Genomic DNA, 19683 nt, shown 5'->3' on the forward strand with positions numbered 1-19683 from the left:
CAGAGCTCATTTTAAAGTAAGAACTTGCATCATCTTAAGCAGAGCCATTAAATTAGACTCAGTTGGCAGTTTTCTATTGTTGTTTTAAACTCCAAGAGCTTCGGGCCTTAATTAGGGATTTCTGGGAGTCTCTCTGTTCAAAGGGAGTGTTCTGGCCAGAGGCGCGTATAAAAACCTGCAAGTTCCTTCAGCACTAAATTAATCTTGACACGCTCAAGGCGACGATAACAGCAAGTCCATTGTAAAACACAGCTAACAAGAGTGTAAACAAATACATCATCACATATTAATGCTTAAATACATTGGGACAGTGGGTTTGTCAAATCATCCAGTAGATTTCCCATCTGATGTGAATCAGCCACTTCCTCTACAGAATTCACTAAATTGCTGAACCTCTTTGGCACAGATGTATACTAAACTTGTAAACTGGTATCCAATCTATGCAAATGAGGCTCAACATAGCAGAATTTCGAAACATATTGTCCAAACTTACAAAAGATTTTTATTTAAAATAAATGCTGTTCTTTTTAAATTACTATTCAAAGAATTCTTAAAAAAAAAACGATGTTTCCACAAAAATATGAAGCAGCACAACTGTTTTCAACACTGATAATAATCAGAAATGTTTCCTGAGCAGCAAATCAGCATATTATTCTGATTTCTGAAGGATGTGACACTGAAGACTGGAGGAATGATGCTGGAAATTCAGCTTTGATCACAGGAATAACTTACATTTTAAAGTATATTCAAATAGAACTTCACAATATCACTGATTTTACTGCAGTTTTTTAACAAATCAATGCAGCTCTGTTTCTTTTTTCTTCTTGAACTTCCTCAATTCCAAGGAACTTTTGACCACAATGATCAAAATGATTTAAAGCTTTTTGCTATACAAAAGTGAGGACACCAAACAGGATGCTCAAAAAGGTTGAAAATACTCATAAACTTTGAACTACATGGCCTAGACTCCTCTGATTCGTTAGTCGTGCTTATAGTGTTGCTCAGACTGCATGCATGTGATCGGTCCTGGTTGGCACTGTTTTTCTTAATGTATTGCCCCCTCAGAGTTTTCCAGCTCTCTGATCCTCACAATCAATGTGATATTCCCTGTTCACCACAGCACATGATGAAGCTGTTTCTCCATATGCCATGGAACGTCAGGCTGCCAAGTCTTAAGCAGCAGATGAATGCTGCGATATAATCTCATTTCTCCACCACAAGTTAATGGAGAAGCTCTAGCAGGACTGATGCTATGCTATTTGCGGTCAGCATATAGAGGAGATGCGATCCTGATCTGACCACAGCGGATCGGTCAGTATCAGTAAACATGCTGCAGGCCTGAGATACACTGATAGTTACCTCAATATTGTGCTAAACAAAGCCAAAAAGACGTGATACTCATTAGAACGATGCACTGATTGTTATGGAGCCAGACCACCATCTTTCTGTGAACATCTAAACCAGTTTTTTGTCTTGTCTCTTCACAAGCCACCTATCAAACCTTGTCAATATCAAACCAAGCATGACATCACTAGACGTCTACACAAATGTGGTACGTATTATCTAAAGCTGTTCCTGTGGCACATGATTGTTTTCTGTTTAGCCTGAAGGTCTCCGGGTTCTGTTCTCAATTATTATATTCCATATGGAAAAATGTATACAGTTAACTGCATACACACTAATAATATAATTATAAAAAAAAAAAAAAAAGATTAGTACAGGAAACATATCTGCAATGATTATCCATGTCAAACTTTAATGCTTTGTATACTATACTAGGGTTTTATATATAAATAAAAAAATATATTTTTTTAAATTAATGGTTTTATTATTATATTAGTTAAAAGTGTTATTGTTAAAAATTACAATCATATCTTATATATTATATTATATACATCAATATTATATGGTTGAAAATATTTAGGCCCCTACTTTTTCACAAAATGTTAAGCTGATTTTTCTCTTATTGTTAAAAACAAGTGCTGTCAAAAGAATAAAGTAATCAGAATTAAACTCACAATAAACAAAAAAAAAATGTTTTTATACTATAATTAGTAATTTTGTTAAAATATTATTGTTATAAAATATTTTTTTCTCAAAAATACTGGTGTCAATACAATAATCACAATTAATCTAGCAATAATGGTTTCTAAAATAAGGTAATTGGCTTATTTTGTATTTTTATTAATATATTTTAATCTTTATTAATACATATTGTTAATTTTTTTAAATATATATTATCAAAAAATATTTACTTTCCATTTTTCCACAAAACTATATGCTGATTTATTAGTGCTATCAATAGTTATCATGATTAATCTCACAATTTCTGTACAGCCTTTATCAAGCAGTATGAAATTATTGTAATATTATAGCTTTTTACTATTATGACATACCATTATAATTGTTAAGCATATTTCATTTTTGTATTAGCTTGTTAAGCTATAATACACGTAATTATTCCATGTATACAGAATTTTCACATATTACAACATAGTGCTGAATTAGTATGGCATTGTGAACTTTGAACAGTCCCTGCTGTTTATAATCTGCTCACTGTTTTTCTATTTTTCAGTTTTGTTGGAACTGATTACAATCATTTGATTTTGCTCATTTTGATCTGATCACTGGCAGCTGTCCTCAAACGTCTTCTTTAGTGGCCATTCAGAGGAAAGCAGGATCTTTTAAACAGACGAAACATTTCAACTGAATCTGCCGCACGTTTGGACAGACCTTTCAAAACAGAGCTGTCCTCCGTTTCGGCCAAATCCACTGAAGATATCTGAAGAATGATACATCTCTGCTGGAGACTCTCGCTTTCTCTGAGCTGCTTGAGAGCTCTCTGAATGCTCATGTTTGGTGTTAAAAGATTTGATCAGGAAATAACTTCTGTCAGCGTTTACTCACCCTCATGGTGTTATAAATCTCCATATGACTTCCGTCTGTGAAAAATCAAGGACATTTGGAATAAGGCTGTTGTCCAGGGGTCCAAAAAGGACCACAGAAGAACGAAAGTCACACAACTTTGAGTAAATGATGACAGAATTTCATTTTTGGTTGAAATATTCCTTTATGAGTTATAGTCTTGCTGATAAAATCCCATTACTTGCACCACATACAGAGCCAGCAAAACAAAATTAAAATAACATTTTAAAACCAGCTTCACGGAGTCAAATAGACAATCTAAATGTTTGTTTATCTAGACCAAAAAGCCACCCGCATGAGTAAATGACGCGCCAGAACCATAAAGCTCTTACAAAACACATTTCATCTCTGAAATTCAGACATCATTTCCTTCCAAGCAGGAAATATCTGAGGCATGAACAATTTGTCAAGCTCAAGGATGAATGCTTATGCCACTCCATTTGCTTTCATTAGAAACTGCCATATTATGCAACAGGGGAGATTTTGCACCCTCTCTGCTCTATTTAAGACAGGCCTGTGCAAAGAAATTCAATGGCAAAATTGTTTATGTACTAAATAATCATGCAGTTATGCCGGCTTTGGCCAATCCAGTAAATTTAACACGTTAAACAAATGAAAAAGTACAATTCATAACAAATGAATGATAAGTCTGGCATCAGTGCAAAAACAAATTAACGTAATATAACATGAGTTTAAAACTAAAGATTTACAACGGTAAAACTAAATATTACAAAAACAGCTGATATAAAAACAGACCTCAACTGATTTCTATATTAATGCACCAAATCTGTATATTTCTTGGCATATTAGAGTAAACTCCGCTTTGCTACTAAACACCTAATAAATTCTTTGTCTTGAGTTGTTTCGGACTAGTCCCACTCTGTATTTTCACATTACTCTTTCTAATGTTCACATGCAAATAATGCAAAGTAGTCCTGCTCAATGATAGAGTATCTAACCATGGTATAAAATGCAAAGAATCTTGTCATACCGTCTAAGTCACTGACAATGTGTCTCCTGAGGCTGTAGACTTATGGAAAGCATGCAGGGATGTTCACACAGGCCAGAACCAAAACAAACAAGCCCCCACACCTCTCATTCACACCACAGGAATATTTTTTAATCAGCTACAAACAGTTAATGTGATAAATGGCTTGCACAGGTTAGTGCTGGAAATGCAATGCAATGCAATCAAATCCAAATTCTATGTGAATGAGCCGTAATGTGATGCGAACAATGTGAACGCTGAAAAAATGTAAAGAATAAAAAAAAAATTACTCATGGGAATTTGATGTTTGAACAGAACTTACATATATTATTTTATTATGTTGTAATTATATTTTAGATGAATGAGAAAAACAAGTGGCTGAAGAGGCTGTGCAGTGATGTAATTATTCAAACTATATGCAAATGAGCCGTGTCATGTGGAACACATTCAGCGGGAGAATTTTTTAAATGATGCATTAACTTTGATGTTTGAACAGAACTTTTGATGTTGAAACAAGTGGCTTTCAGATTCAGATCCTCAGTGGATGAACTTGCTAACAGCAATCTCTCTTTGTCCTACATTTCTACTCCGCAGTCGCAGACCGTTGTCTTCTTGAAAGAACCGGCTCCCTTGATCTATATTTGTGGACATCTGTGCATGTTTTGCTCCATTCAGACATAATGGACACTTGTTTTGAACCCACTTTGCTGAAGACCTCACACAGTTTGGATCTGTGTATGTGGCCAACATAAGCGGTGGAGAACCGGGCACACATCGCCACCAATTGCTACCAATTCCCATTTTTAACAAAGCCTTTTTTGGTTTTTATTGGGATTTTTTTCATTTGTGCATAACCCAATAATTATAAATGAGCCAAGCCTTCACCATTTCATGGTATCACAACCAGCACATTTGTGCTAAAGGCTATCTATGATATAAGCCTCTTATGAAAAAGCATCACAAATCATTGTACAAGGACAAACCATACTAGATTATTCTCTGAAGACAACTGTAAAGATTGATGCACTATGCAATATAAAATACCATGTATAAAAGCACAGTTTACCTTATGGAAGCTTCCATGGAAGATCCTCTTAACTTGATCATTTTTAAACGTGGCTCGTTGAATCTCTCCTGTTGTGTCCTTATTATAAAACGACACAGTTTGGGCGGATGCTGAGAAAATAGAGAAAAGAATTCAATATTCCAAAAACAACCACAAACTAGAACAAACTAAATTCTCTACAGTAAATAGATAGATATGATAGGACAAGTTGTTGGACTAAAGGGGATGTGGTGAATTTGGCAAAATCTGATTACCGGGACAGCGAGAACGAAGCCTAGGAGCATTTGAATGCTTTTTCAGTGGAGATCTCAGATGTGTTATATAAGTATCAACCTAGTCTCAGATGTTTTTCCTTAAGTTCATTAGGAGAAATTAAAGGACTCACAAACTGTTGACAAAATAAAAGTCTAGAGGAATGAATGTGGATAGTGTGCAGGACTCAACAATAAGGATAAGGAGTTTGTAATCTTTGCAAACTTCAACATGTGGTTTTCTGCAAAGAGAATCACTTTTATTATCTGCAGATTTAAACGCACAACAATGATATAGTTATCTAGCTGGCTGACAGATTTAAGATTTATGACGGCATTGGAAGCATCCACTGGAATTGATTCAAGTTTATAAACAAATCACTCTCTTTTTTATTCCAGAAAAAAAAAAATGTGTTGTTGAGTTGTTGTTGGAGTTACATTAGCTCTTTTTGAAAAACCCAATCAAGTTGCTTTCCAGGCATTTCTAAAAATGTTCCTAAAAAACTATTTTGTTTGTTATGACGCCAGTAAAAATGTTGTCAAAGCATAAACAAATCTGAAATATTAGTACAACCAGGCTGATGAAAAGTGTGAGTAACAGAAGACTTTATTTGCTCTGTTTAATCTCAATAAACTACTGATATATTAATTTCCCATTCAGGACTTTGAAGACATTGATTCTGATTCAAACTGCCATAAAGGAGGTTACTAACACTGAAACGGTTCCACTTACGGTCGATGGTGACGCCAGTCTCTGGTTTGTGGTTTTTGTCTGACACCTGCCAGATATCGAAGGCCTCGGTCGGTGAGTCCGGCAACAGTCGGAACATCAGAATGATAGTGTATGTGGAAGGAAGACCATCAGGATGAATATACCTGGAATAAAGTTGACAATCAGCCAGAGCAAACAGGAGGATCTTTTTAGTTTTTTCTGCAGACATCAGCGCTGGCAGGTCAAAGTGAGTGGATTTATATGATCCAGTATTTGATCAGTACTTGTACGTATGGTACAATAATTAAGGAAGTATGTGGGAGAACTGTGGCTTTGAATGCTTTTGGATAGTTGGCTCTTCCTGGGCAAGCAACAACATGCAACAAAAGCCAACAAAGCTCTCAGTTTAACCTTACACTCCTCTAATGACTCTCTCTAATACCACACTATTTTCAAGTGACGTCTTTACACAAGCATGCTGCTAGTGTCATCTTAAGAAATGATTAAAAATGACCATCATTATTGTAATCTAAAAGAACATTCTTCTGTAATAATAAATCACGCCATTACGTGCCATGTGACGTAACTGCAATTATCTGAAGAAATGGGGTGATATCTCCAAAAAACAGCTTGGTAATAATCTACTGTTCAAAAGTCTGGGATCGGTAAGACTGCATTTATTTGATCAAAAATGCATTAAAAACGGTTATATTGTGAAATATTATTAACATTTAAAATAACTGTTTTCTATGTGTTTATATATTGTAAAATGTCATTTATTCCTGTGATTTTCAGCATAATTTCTCCAGTCTTCAGTGTCACATGATCCTTCAGAAATCATTCTAATATGCTGATTTGCTGCTCAAGAAACATGTCTTATTATTTTTAGCGAAATAAATACTTTCGTGACTTTCAGAGGAATATTAAAAGAGATGTAAGGCACAATGTTCATGCTGCTTTACAAGCTGAAACAGTCCGTGCGACTCATACGCTATAGTTTATGTCTTCAAAAGCTATTCATCCTTTGGCATTCAAATATAGTATGTCAAGACGTGTAACATGAGGTTTGATGTTGATGAACAAAAATCTGTTGGTTCTTCCAAAGTGCACTCTTTCTTCAAAGTCTTGCTTGATGATTTGATGAATACTAAACTGTACACAAAATCAGCATTCAGAGTCTAATCAAGAGAGGTTTGAACTCACGATGAGGGCTGGTGGAGGAACGCGTTCTTGTGGAGCCTGTAGGCGGTGTAGCTGTTGAAGGAACCGGGCTCCATAGAGACACCTTTGGTACTAGCGTACATCTTCTCCGTCAGATTGAAAGCCTCCAGCATTCTGAATCCTGGGAAGATATAGAAATCATGTTAGTGGTCTACATACACAAACACATGTATTAAACTACTGTTCAAAAGTTTGGGGTCAGTAAGATTTTTATTCAGCAAGGATGCATTAAATTGATCAAAAGGCATAGTAAAGATATTTATAATGTTAAAAATATATATATATTAAATAAATGCTGCTCTTTTGAATCTTGTATTCATTAAAGAATTCTCAAATAAGTATATCACTGTTTCCACAAAAATATGAAGCAGCACAACTGTTTTCAACATTGATAATAATCAGAAATTATAATCATATTACTAATCATATTAGAATGAATTTCTGAAGTTCATGTGACTCTGAAGACTGGAGGAATGATGCTGAAAATACAGCTTTGATCACAGAAATAAATAACTTTTTAAAATTTTTACTGTTTTTACTGTATTTTTGATCAAATAAATGCGAATATTAGGTTAAACATTAAAACGTTGTGCATGCATATAACACATGCATACCTGGTGATGTGAATCCATTTACATAGATCAATGGACAGGCTGTGGAAGCAACACGTAAACACATTAACTTAAGGTTTGAACTGATCAGCTGTAAGATTTCTCTTAAAAGTATCATATGTAAAGTAGCACAAACTGTGATATTTTCTCACTGGATGTTGCAGTTTCACAGATGAACGTGACCAGGTTGTCCTGAATGGTGGCGAAGGCATCAAAGTCGTCCACCACAAAGACGTGACGCTCGCTTGGTTTGCTCGCGATGTTCTGCAGTTCGACGAAGTCCACGTCAGCCACGCCAATAACAAACACACTGTAACCTGCAAACGGCACAATCTACATCAGCACATTTATCTTAAAGTGACCATACTCTATACGGAGAGTGTTAGTGAATTTTCCTTTGAATTAAAATACACATTATTAGACTGTGATTTGCTACTGCTCCTTCAACGATTGTCAGAGCTCTGCATACTGGTGCAGTTCACAGTCATTGATCAGTGTTTGAATCCTGAATAGGTGTTGATGAGGTCATAGGGAAATGAGCTCATGTTTATGTCATAACCTATAAGTTCAGCAGGGAGTCATACCAGCGTGCTGTAGCTTGGCAGCATTCTTCTTCACTTCATCCTGAGAACGTCCATCTGTTACGGCCACCACAACCTTCGGTACGTTCCTCCTCATTCCACTGTCTAGAGTGAAGACCCTCTCATAAACATGCTTCAGAGCCACGCCTGGGATGTTGAAGGAGAGCAAACAACATCAACAAATCTCTTCCCGCATAAGTTAAACAAATATATCTCTGTCTATATTCCAGTCACTGCTAAGTCTTCAAAGTGAACCTGGCCAAAATCTACTCAACATCAAGAAGAATGTAAAAGTCCATCTTTAACCACAAAGTTAAAAGAAATCAAACTAAAAGTAAAAAAAAATACTAATTATATATATATATATATATATATATATATATATATATATATAAATGAATAAAAAGTATAATACTAATAATAGCAATATATAATATTGAATAAATTATATATAGTAAAAATAATAATAAATAATTAAAAAATAATTAAAAACAATATTATATATAATGATAATATGTATGTAGGTAATAAGTATGTAGGATAATACATTTTTTTTTTTTTTTTTACAATTATAAAAGCATTACAAATCTGAAAGCATACATTATGGTTGTGTTTATTGTACCAAATTAAACTAATGCTTATTATATTCAAAATATTTTAAATTAATTTGAACAAAAATAAATACTAAAATATAATTTCTTCTTTTAGTTTTATTGGGGCAACACATTTTTTGTGCGATTCCCCCAATAACTTTAAAAGAAAGTGTATTAAGATGAAAAACGAAGCTATGAATGTTCAGGTGTGTTTGAGTGATACCTGTCTTAGTGTTTCCTCCTCTGTAGCCGATGAGATTCAGAGCAGAAAGTGTGGTGCCTTTATCATTATATGTGTTGAGTTTGAACTCTGTCTTTGCATCGTCACTGTACTGCACGAATGAAACCTTTAAATAAAAAACATATTGAAATACAATTAAACCGTAACAAGGATTCAACAATGGAATATATGCATCTGACCCAGAGATGACTGGATTGTCAAACAAGATTTTGCATTTCTCAAAGTCGCAAACAAGATGAGATACCTGCATTCCCGATGGACCGATGACGTCAAACGCGCCAGTGACGCTGAAGACAAACTGGATCACTTTGCTAAAACTATCATCTCCGATACTCCAGGAGCCATCGATGAGGAAAACCACATCTGCCTTCGCTCCTTTGCATACTGAGAACACAAAAACAACTCCATGAACTGCAGCACGCAAGAACAGCTCTTGTTTCTAATTAAACTTTCACACAAGCGTGGAAAAAGGGTAATAAAACCTCACTAACAAACACAATCACTGAAAAAAAAACAATCTAATGAACCTCCATGCTGTAATTACTGTCATAACTGGTCACACGTTCTTGAGAAACGATGCAAAAATTAAATACATATGAAATCCAGAAGGTCTAAAAAGGAAGTAATTAATGGTATAATTTTCAACAACATCATTGAAAGTTACATTGTCCTCTTAAGCATCATTCTCAGATTTTCAAAAAATGTCTTTCCTAAATGTATAATCCTAGGTGGATTAGTCCACATCTTTCTGTACTTAAATCCAGCTGACTCCTCTGGAGTGGGAACCATTGCAAATTGAAGCTTTTGGCCACTTGTAGGACTCCCATGTGATAAATAAACAGGTTTTGAGAGTGGCCCAGTGTGAATTTAGAGATATTTTTTATGAATTGAAGATAAAAAGAAAGAATCTGTTTTTTATTAGCACAGGATTTTCTCCAAGGCTTTAAAACTGATATAAATTTGATCCAAACTCATTCCAAAGAAGCAGATCTACAGCATGTTTGCAAGGCATGTATCCATAAAAGCTCTGGACATTTTATTCCACTGTTTTCAAACCGCTCTTCACGATCTAATGAATAACATGAGCTGTACACTTTCTGAAGAAAACATGAGTACTGCTTGCTATTGGAAACCTTCTGCAATGTGAAAATCAACATGATTTGAGATATATAAATGAAATATGCATTTCTTAAGCAGTGGCTGAAGGCACTTACCCGCCCAGCCAGGTGGAATAGTGGGTGGTGGAGGGGGAGTGGGGGGTTTTGTTGGCACAGGCGTGGGTTTAACACCTTAAGAAACCAAAAGAAGACAGAAGATATTAACGTTTAAATTCAGTAGAAGGAAAGAATATCTGCTCATTTTCAGACAAAGGCTGAACTTACGGGTGCGTTCTCTGGTACTGACTCCGGGCCCCTCTAGATTGGGCGTCTGGACAAACACGGTGGCGTTGTAGAGCGAGTCTGGACTCAAACCGTCAAAACAGTAATGACTCTGGCCTGCAGTGATGGTGATCTCCTGCTGACCTCTAGCCGCCGCTGCAAACAGATCAAACAATGTACTTCGGCTACATTTTATAACTATAGCAAAATAAAACTGGCAGCATTTGTGAATTTGCTGAAAATAACTTCCATATAATTTATTCCTATGATACCAAAGCTGAGTTTTTCATAAATTATGTGCCGCTTTATATTTTGGTATGGTAGTGTATAGATAATGAAGGCAGTGAATGAAAAGATCCTGACTCACGATCCAGGGGGTTCAGCTTGATTCTGTAAGACGTGGCGGCACGGTGAGGAGCCCATTTGATGCAGAACCTGTCATAGCCAACGTTGTACGTCTCCAGGTTGGTCACATTGAGATACACTGAAGGGTGCACAGAAATGTTGCGCTCAAATTGTACATTTTGCTGATGCATTATAAAACCAACACTTTAGAAATCATTCCAAACATCTGAAACCTACAAGTTGTTCCTGGTCCCGTGAGAGGTTTGCTGACACCACCATCGTATTGGGCGTACACCTGAACATCATACGTTGTGCCGGGAAGTAGATTATGTAGAGTATAGCTGTTGACGTCACCAACAAACACCTCCAAAGACTCATCTTTATCTAAAGGAGGAATGCCAAAAAAACATTTAGCAGATGAAAGTGCATTGATGAATCCTGTTTAAAGATAGCTCCCACAGTATTTGGTACCTGTTGGTTGATAGACTAGTTTGTAGCCCATGACGGGAGTTGGAGCCGGATCCCAGGACACACGGAAGCGTGTGTACCACTCGTCTGAGACACGCAGGTTCTGAGGCGCCAACATCCCAACTGAACATGAGATCCAAAGTAAGTAAGACTTGTGGTTAAAAACCACTAAATATCATAGCAATAGTGTTTAAATCATCAAATAACATTATAATGTGCTGAGCTGGTGGTAGCTGAAGGATGTTCTGGATTCTAGCCCATGCTAACTTGAAGATTTAAAGCTAGCTTATGGCCAACACAAACAACATTCAAGCACGGTGATTCAAGCATGAAGACTTTCCCAAACTCCCCACCATGCCCTACCAGCAATTATTTTCTCATATTCTCCTTTAACCCTTGAGAATATCTTAGCGTTCAGATACGTCTGCTTGCTTTGGTTAGATGCAGTTTCAGGGAATTTTCTTGTACTTGCTTCTTATTATCGTTAACTAAAACTAACAAATCATTTTGTTTATGAAAATAAAACTAAAATTGGCAACTATGTGAAAGTTGACCCACTAAAATTATTAACGGGAAATAAATAAACATTTAAACTCAACAAAAAATAAAAGAAATCTAAATACTTTGAAAAAGTAATAAAAATTAGAAAAATGCATCTCAACATTGCTAAAAATTACACCAAAATGAAAATATGAAATGAAAGCTCATTAAAAACATCAGTAAAAACTATAATAGCATATAAATAATACTAAAATAACTGTAGCTTTCCAAGCTACATAATACTTATAATTTAAGGTAGTACACCTTTTTTTTAAAATCTGAAATACTGTTATGCTATTGAAAAATTCATTACACAAGTAATGTAGCAACTTTTAGTAAGTTACTCCTAAACATAAGCTTTCTTTGCATAGCAATCACAGAAAATGCATCGAAAGGTAAGAAATCAAAGTGAGGCATGTTTTGTGGTTTGTGTGTCTTACGTGTTCTTCCATTTCCGTTTAGGGATCCGCCAGGTCCCTCAGGATAAACTGCTGTAACTGTGATGTTGTACGGGGTGTCAGGAAGAAGATTTTGAAGGATGGCATTGTTTCTGTTCCCAGGAACAACAGTCTGCAGAGAAGACCATAAGATGTATGATTTTTGGTTTAATAACCACAACTGATAATCAAATGAGAAATCAAACTGGTTTGGTTAGTATAACATGCACTGATGAATCATGCACAGTATCATCTAGAACGTAAATAAGGATCATTTCAATTTCATGTTCACTTTGTGTTGTAGAATTCAATGTAGTGCAGATAGAAAGAATCCTACAATCAAAAGTAATGAAGGAGTGAATATCTAAAAATATAGAGCAATAATCAGAGGAATTGTACTCACAAATTCTGTGATGGGATCTCCCGTCAATGGAGCATAGGAAATCCTATATTGTTGTACGGGACCCTCAGCATGATCCCAGCCGATGCTAATCGTACTTGTGGTGGTTTCGAAGACCCTCATGTTCCTGGGTCCAGCTCGTGGTACTGAAAACATAAATAAATATATATTAATTTACAATAAGATCTAATAACATGCATTTAATAAACAGAGTGAATTTCCATTTTATGCCATAAAGCACAAGCTCACATGTTTTTCCTTTTCCATCAATTCCTGGGCCTTCTCCATCAGCATATACTGCCATGACATTCACAGAGTACGGCGTATCCGGGATGAGCTGATCCAGGAAAGCACTGTTGATGTTGCCAGGAACAAGAACCTGTGGAGAAGACCGTCGTTTAGATAAAACAAAGACAAGTATATACACAAAACATCGACTGTATGGCAACCCAGCGTAGACATTACTAATCTGGCAAAGCGAATAGATATAATGACGTCACTCTTAAGCCCCTGTTTAGATTAGCGGAGCTAGATAACATTTCCAAATTGATATGTAAAGCAAACAGATGTGCTCATGGGGTTAAATGCTACATAAATACTGTCAGATCAGTGTAATTGCCTCCGGGGAGCGGCAGGACCTGAAGAGAGACTCGTTTTGGGGGTGACGGGGAAACCCCATAAGCTACCTGTCAACACCCAGCAGGATTATCACCCCATCTGCTCATTTGTTTCTTATTTGTAGGCTTCACATCACTGATGGCAGCTGCATATTTTCCATACACCATCGCTTATGACAGCATCAGTTCTGGCTCAAAATGATAAGTTTGACAAATATGGGTCAGCATAAGGATATGAAAAATTCTCTTTTGTGTCCCAACATGTTTTGTTTAATTATGTAGACAGGACACCTGTGAGCCTGAGAGACTCTATGCATCTCCTGAAGTGCTTCTCTCTATGGCAAATACCATAAATGATGCTTAAGAGCAAAAGGGTAGGTGCTAAACATCCTTTGTAATGACTTTAATTAACATTGCGACTAACTTAAATTTCTTTGACAGTAGTACAAACAGAAATAAAGTAGCTGTTCAGTAATGTTCATTAAGTAGCGATGGACCTCAAATAAAAATTCTATAATACGATACAAGCCGAGGCAGTAAACAAACATGTTATCCTAAACTCTCTTTCTCTGAAGTAGTATTGGAAAGTCTCGAAAGTATTGGAAGTATTAATTTCAGTGAATCGATTCAGATGGTTTGTTGTAGCAATGAACTTATTCAAATAAATAGATTCCCAGATTCATATGCATCATCCCCCAAGTAGGGTTCACAAAAGCCATTTCACTTGCTGTAGTGTAATAAATATTTGGTTAAATACTGCTGTTTATCACTATGCTTTCAATTCATTGCCTTTGGTTTGGGTTTATTAGCTGCATTTTATGTAAATTTACATGTTTGAGTCAACTGAGGTCCTTGTTGTTTGTTTTTTATTATATAATCTAATAATTATCTGAAATGGCGTGACATGCTAACTATTTTTTTAAGTAGATGCTTGACTGCAGATTCAATAATATGTGTCCAAAACTGATGTGAAGTCCCAAAAAATGAAAACCCTTAAACTAGTATTTCATAAACAGTGTTCCTTGTAGCTTAATTGGCAGAGAATGACTCTACATCACTGATTTGCAAGGAACACGCATACATTTAATGTATATTAAATGTAAGTGTGTTTAATGTACATTAACTTACATAATTTTGCATAAACGTTTCCCTAAAATGCATACAAATATGAAGATTTGTGCATCACTCACAGACTCAAGAGGTCGGATCCCACTCAGTGGGGCATAGATGACCTTGTACTGCTGCACCTGGCCCGAGGCTGGTTCCCAGCGCACGTTCAGACTGTTGGGACTTGGGTTGTAGACCTGGATATTCCGGGGTGGGACTCTTGGAACTATGAAAGAGGGTAAGAATGTGTTGAATAAGAAGACACAAAACAGCAGAGTGAGAACAAGGGACTCACAGAACAGCAGAGGAATTCAAACAGCTCACAGAAGCGTTTTAACAGGAGGAAGCTCAGTAAAGTTCTGGAATGAATGCTGAGCAAAGCATTAGACAGCGGCGCAGACGGGTTTTATGGTGAGAAAGTGCCAAAAAGGAAAGCCAGGTGGTGGGGGGCATTTAAGGTTGATGCTAAAACTGCTTAGTATGATTTTTAAACCAAAGCAGATGTGATTATTTCTACAGAAATACTGTACATTAAAAACTCTCCAACATGAGTTCAAAGGATTCAGTTTCTTTTAGTACAACTCACTCGCATTAATATAGAATTCAAGTGTCCTAATCCTAGTAGTTGTTGCTCTACGTACAGTATACAATTTTGTAGTTTTTTAAGGTAAAAATGATATTTAGTATTTATACAAATATCGGTAGCACTTTATTTTACAGTCCTGTTCCTTATGTACAAACTGTACTATTATAGTAATTACAATGTATATGTAATAACTAGGTACCAACGCTGAACCTACCCCTAAACCTAACCCTACCCCATGTAGTTACCCTGTATTACCAGAACTTTCTTAGATAAATACAGTGTACATGTACTATAAGTACACGTACTATAAAATAAAGTGCAACCCAAATATGTATACATTGTGTTGATTCTTCAATTACAATGAGTGGTAAAGTATATAAAACTCAAAGTCAAAGTGCAGCTCTACTCAACAAGCCACTCGATTTGATCACTTGGCACCTCACGATTTTCGTGTGATAGTAATAGTGATGCATTTCTTACGTGTCTTTCCTTTCTCAGACTGCCGGAGACCCTCTCCCTCTGGATAAACAGGAACCACAGTCACTGTATAGACTGTGTCTGACAGAAGGTTCCTCAGTACGGTATTGGTGGTGCCTCCTGAAACTTGCTCCTATTGACACATGAAATTTAAACAAAGTTATTGAAGATCAGTTGCACGTCCAGACCACATACAGTAGAGCCTCTTTCGGGGAGCCACTCTTACCATGTCTTCAGCACCACCAGTTGCTGGGATGTAGAAGATTCGATACTGCCGCACGTTACCCTCGGCGGGCTCCCAACGCACTTTCAACGAGCTGGTTGTAGGATCGGTGACCTTCAGGTTTTTTACCCCACCCAGAGGCTCTGAGAATTGAGAGAATTGAAATTAAGCATGCTGTGCGCTAACAGAGTAACATCCAAACTTGACATTGCAGGTACGCACTTGTTTTTCCATTCTCTGACTGTTTCTTTCCTTCGTCATCGGCATATACTGGTATTACGGTGACCCTGTACTCTGTGTCTGGTTGCAGGTTTCTCAGAATAGTATTGGTAGACACTCCCGACACTTGGGTCTGAGGAGTACATCAGAACAACCACAAACTAGTTATTAACAAGCAAACCAATTGGACAAACTTGAGACAGATTGGGATTTAGGTGATTACCGTGCTTGAAGCACCACCGGCAACAGGCACATAGATGATGTTGTACTGACGAACATCTCCATCCGCAGGATCCCATCGCACTCTCAAAGAGTTCACAGTTGGGTCTGTCACCTGGAGGTTCTTCACACTTCCCAAAGGTTCTGCATTAATAAAACAGACATGGTGAACCATCTCAAAATAATAAGCAGGGATTCCTCAAAGAGGCAGATGAGTTCTCCATCCCAAAATTGTAAATGACAAACATCTAGACTCACTTGTCTTTCCATTTTCTGACTGACGTTTTCCTTCCACATCATTTTCATACATAGGCAGCAATGTGACCTTGTACACTGTGTTAGCATTGAGATTACGTAGGACGGTACTTGTTGTGCCACCAGAAACTAGTTCCTGATCACAGAAAACAAAAGATTTGGTCACATTATGTGAAAGGTCCTTCATATAAACTATTAAAAGTTATTTCATCACAACGTACCATCTTCTCAGTGTCTCCAGGCTGTGGGACATAGAAAACCTTGTAGTTGCGGGGGTTTCCATCAGCATGCTCCCATCGCACGTTTAGGGTGCTGCTGGTAGGATCGGTAACCTGAAGGTTGCGAACTCCACCCAATGGTCCTAAAAAAAAATAATCAGATATATAAACTTAAGTAAACAATAGCCAGACATTTCAATTTGTGGCCAAGTTTATTCAAAGATGCGCTACAGTATATTTCCAAAATGAACTCACTTGTTCTTCCATTCTCCGAAAGAGGTTTGCCCTCCATCTCATGATATACTGGTACTAAAGTCACAGTGTAGGTTGTGTCGGGCTCCAAGTTCTTCAGAACAGTTGAGGTGGTGGTTCCAGAGACTTGATCCTGCTCAGGCAAAATTAAAGGTATTGAGAATTAAAATACTCTCCAAGAAAGCAGCGTTTCAGTAAAAAATATACAGCCTGTTTTCAGCTCTAGAATGGAAGCATCAGCACTGATTGCAGAGCTTAGGGCCCAATCTCAAATACTACCCCTTAGCCCTTCCCCTTTCCCCCTCCATTTGTGCATTCACGTGAAGAGGTAGGGCTATCTCGATTGTCTTTTGGTTGGAGGGGTAGGGGTAAGGGGAAGGGCCAGATAGCCCTTCAAACTAAGATTTTTCGTGACCACACTTCAAACAAAGGGGTATGAATTATCTTGGCAACATGGCAGCTACAGCAAACAAAAATACACATAAATGTAAGCTTTTTTGGCATAAATAAAGATTTTAACGAAAAGTAATCATTTGTTTTATGCTACATTCAATTGTGAGTTCATATTAACGGTCATGTTACTCAAAGAAATGTTCGCAAAAAATCACTAATATTTGCTAAGGTCATTACAGACTGCATGATAGTAGTGCCACAGCATATGATCAGGGATCAGAACTGCCGTAGACATTGATGGGGGCTAATCCCCCCAATAATTACAAATCGCTAAACCATTTTTCCAAATATAGCCTATTCGAGAGAGAAAGAGAAATAGAAGTTGAGTGTATTCGCGTCTGTGCGTTTATCTTTTTAGAGTGTGTTTACTCACTGGAAAGTATAATGTAGCTATTCAGTATTTAAACTGTATTTAATAAAAGTCGCTGGGCAGCATTGACAAGTTTATTTTTTCCGGGATGTGTGAGCTGCGTGATTTCAGATATGTGTGTGTGTCAGTAAGCAGCTCATTAATACAGAACCATAATTAAAGGCTCTAATGCACGCGGCACACATGTGACGGCATAGTAGTGGTGTGCCAATCCTTAGGGGAATATTTTCTCCCCTACCCCTTGACACTGAACAGATAATTTATATAATAAGCTCCAAAAACCTCAATTTTTCTGGAACATCCATGGAAATCATTCTCACCACTTCTTGATCTTGGCTTCCGGCGGGAATGTAAATGACGATGTATTCCCGCACATTGCCTTCCGCCGGCTCCCAGCGTACGTTCAGGGTGCTGATAGTTGGATCTGTTACCTGTAGGTTCCTCACACTGCCCAACGGTTCTAAAGACACAACAACAAAGTTGACTCAACATTGATGAAATGTGACCAAACCTTCTTCAAACATTCCTCAGTGTGGCCAACGTCATTTTGGAGTCACTTACTAGTCTTCCCCTTCTCAGAGAGTTGAGGGCCATCTCCTTCAGCATACACTGGCAAAACAGTCACTGTGTACATGGTGTCTGGCAGGAGTTTACTCAACACTAATGTTGTGGTGCTCTCAGACACTTGTTCCTAAAAGAATATAGAAACTGGAGCTCAGCACACTATATCCTCTTTATCTAAAGAGATAAAGAAAACTAAACTTGTAAACTAAAAGAAAACTCTCTCTTTATAGCTTGCCAAACAAACTGTTTTCACAGTTTACTCCAGCTCTGTCTAAACATTGGAGCACACAGTTGTAAACTTTCCCAGCAGGTTTTTGAGCATAATGAGAATTCAATTAGAGTTTCATTACATCACTCTCTCATCTCTGGACCTCAAAGGAAGACTATGTGTATATACGTCTGTCTGCAAGCAATGCCATTAGATTTTAGAGAGATTTCCACTTGTGACATCATCACTGCAAAAACAAACTTTGAAATATTTAGATATTCCTACCATGAGCTCGGTTCCTCCGTTGGTGGGCACGTATAACACTTTGTAGCCCTGTACGTTCCCGTCAGCGGCATCCCATGTGGCAGTGAGTGTTGTGAAGGTGGGATCAATCAGACGGAGGTTTCGAACACCTCCAAGAGGCACTAGAGTGAGATAGACAATAGTTTTGTAAGAGAGATAGTGTGTCAGTAGATACATAAATAAGAAGCAAGGTTGATACACACATGTCCTTCCATTGTCAGACTGGCGTCTGCCCTCTGTGGCAGGATACACTGGAACCACAGATATCGTGTATGGAGTATCAGGCTGCAGGTTTCGTAATACTATTGACGTTTGGGCCCCAGGTAGTTGTTCCTATTTACAACAATAGGAAAAATCATTTGAGGATGCCTCGAGAAAACTGTATTTTCACTATTTTCATCACCATATTTTATGAATCTCATGAAATGTTACTCCAAAATCAAAATAATATATGCATAATATTTTACTTTTTTGCATTGAGACATATTTTTTATGACAATTATTACTTCTAAGTTAATACTGTTTTAAGTGTACATCATTGTAGTGTTTGTAGCAAATAATAATTTATAGTTATTTAAAAATAGACAAAGCTCCACCATCGCCTCGGTTCCTCCAGCGGCAGGGACGAAGAAGACTTTGTACTGACGCACGGCCCCATCCGCAGGATCCCATTTTACATTCAGAGAGGTCATGGTTGGGTCGGTGACCCTCAGGTTCTTCACACCACCCAGAGCCCCTGTAAAGAAGAATTTCCATTTCACTGTTTTGGCATCAAGTGAATGAAACAAAATCCAGATCGTACTTCCAGACTGGAGTTTGGACAGAGTGGAGCAATATGCATATTCACTCCTAAA

General features: G+C 37.2%; 1 protein-coding gene across 7 annotated transcripts in view; it reads right to left on the bottom strand.

The window, feature by feature from the left end:
• The window catches only part of LOC127938406 (collagen alpha-1(XII) chain), a 70064-nt gene that overhangs the window by 14862 nt on the left and 35519 nt on the right, over window positions 1-19683 (bottom strand). For all 7 annotated transcript variants that reach the window (XM_052535001.1, XM_052535000.1, XM_052534997.1 and 4 more), the window contains 29 exons: window positions 19426-19565; window positions 19033-19162; window positions 18812-18951; window positions 18316-18445; window positions 18075-18214; window positions 16935-17064; window positions 16683-16822; window positions 16465-16597; window positions 16211-16350; window positions 15991-16120; window positions 15772-15911; window positions 15549-15678; window positions 14566-14708; window positions 13008-13137; window positions 12762-12904; window positions 12362-12491; window positions 11385-11504; window positions 11151-11297; window positions 10936-11052; window positions 10572-10724; window positions 10404-10478; window positions 9434-9573; window positions 9172-9295; window positions 8359-8502; window positions 7927-8091; window positions 7778-7816; window positions 7146-7284; window positions 5964-6106; window positions 4980-5089 (listed from right to left, as the gene is read on the bottom strand). In XM_052535001.1, the coding sequence (XP_052390961.1) occupies window positions 4980-5089; window positions 5964-6106; window positions 7146-7284; window positions 7778-7816; window positions 7927-8091; window positions 8359-8502; window positions 9172-9295; window positions 9434-9573; window positions 10404-10478; window positions 10572-10724; window positions 10936-11052; window positions 11151-11297; window positions 11385-11504; window positions 12362-12491; window positions 12762-12904; window positions 13008-13137; window positions 14566-14708; window positions 15549-15678; window positions 15772-15911; window positions 15991-16120; window positions 16211-16350; window positions 16465-16597; window positions 16683-16822; window positions 16935-17064; window positions 18075-18214; window positions 18316-18445; window positions 18812-18951; window positions 19033-19162; window positions 19426-19565 (3785 nt within the window). The remainder of the gene's footprint in view (window positions 1-4979; window positions 5090-5963; window positions 6107-7145; window positions 7285-7777; window positions 7817-7926; window positions 8092-8358; window positions 8503-9171; window positions 9296-9433; window positions 9574-10403; window positions 10479-10571; window positions 10725-10935; window positions 11053-11150; window positions 11298-11384; window positions 11505-12361; window positions 12492-12761; window positions 12905-13007; window positions 13138-14565; window positions 14709-15548; window positions 15679-15771; window positions 15912-15990; window positions 16121-16210; window positions 16351-16464; window positions 16598-16682; window positions 16823-16934; window positions 17065-18074; window positions 18215-18315; window positions 18446-18811; window positions 18952-19032; window positions 19163-19425; window positions 19566-19683) is intronic.

Source organism: Carassius gibelio, chromosome A20 (genome assembly GCF_023724105.1).
Source record: "Carassius gibelio isolate Cgi1373 ecotype wild population from Czech Republic chromosome A20, carGib1.2-hapl.c, whole genome shotgun sequence".
Lineage (NCBI taxonomy): Eukaryota > Metazoa > Chordata > Actinopteri > Cypriniformes > Cyprinidae > Carassius > Carassius gibelio.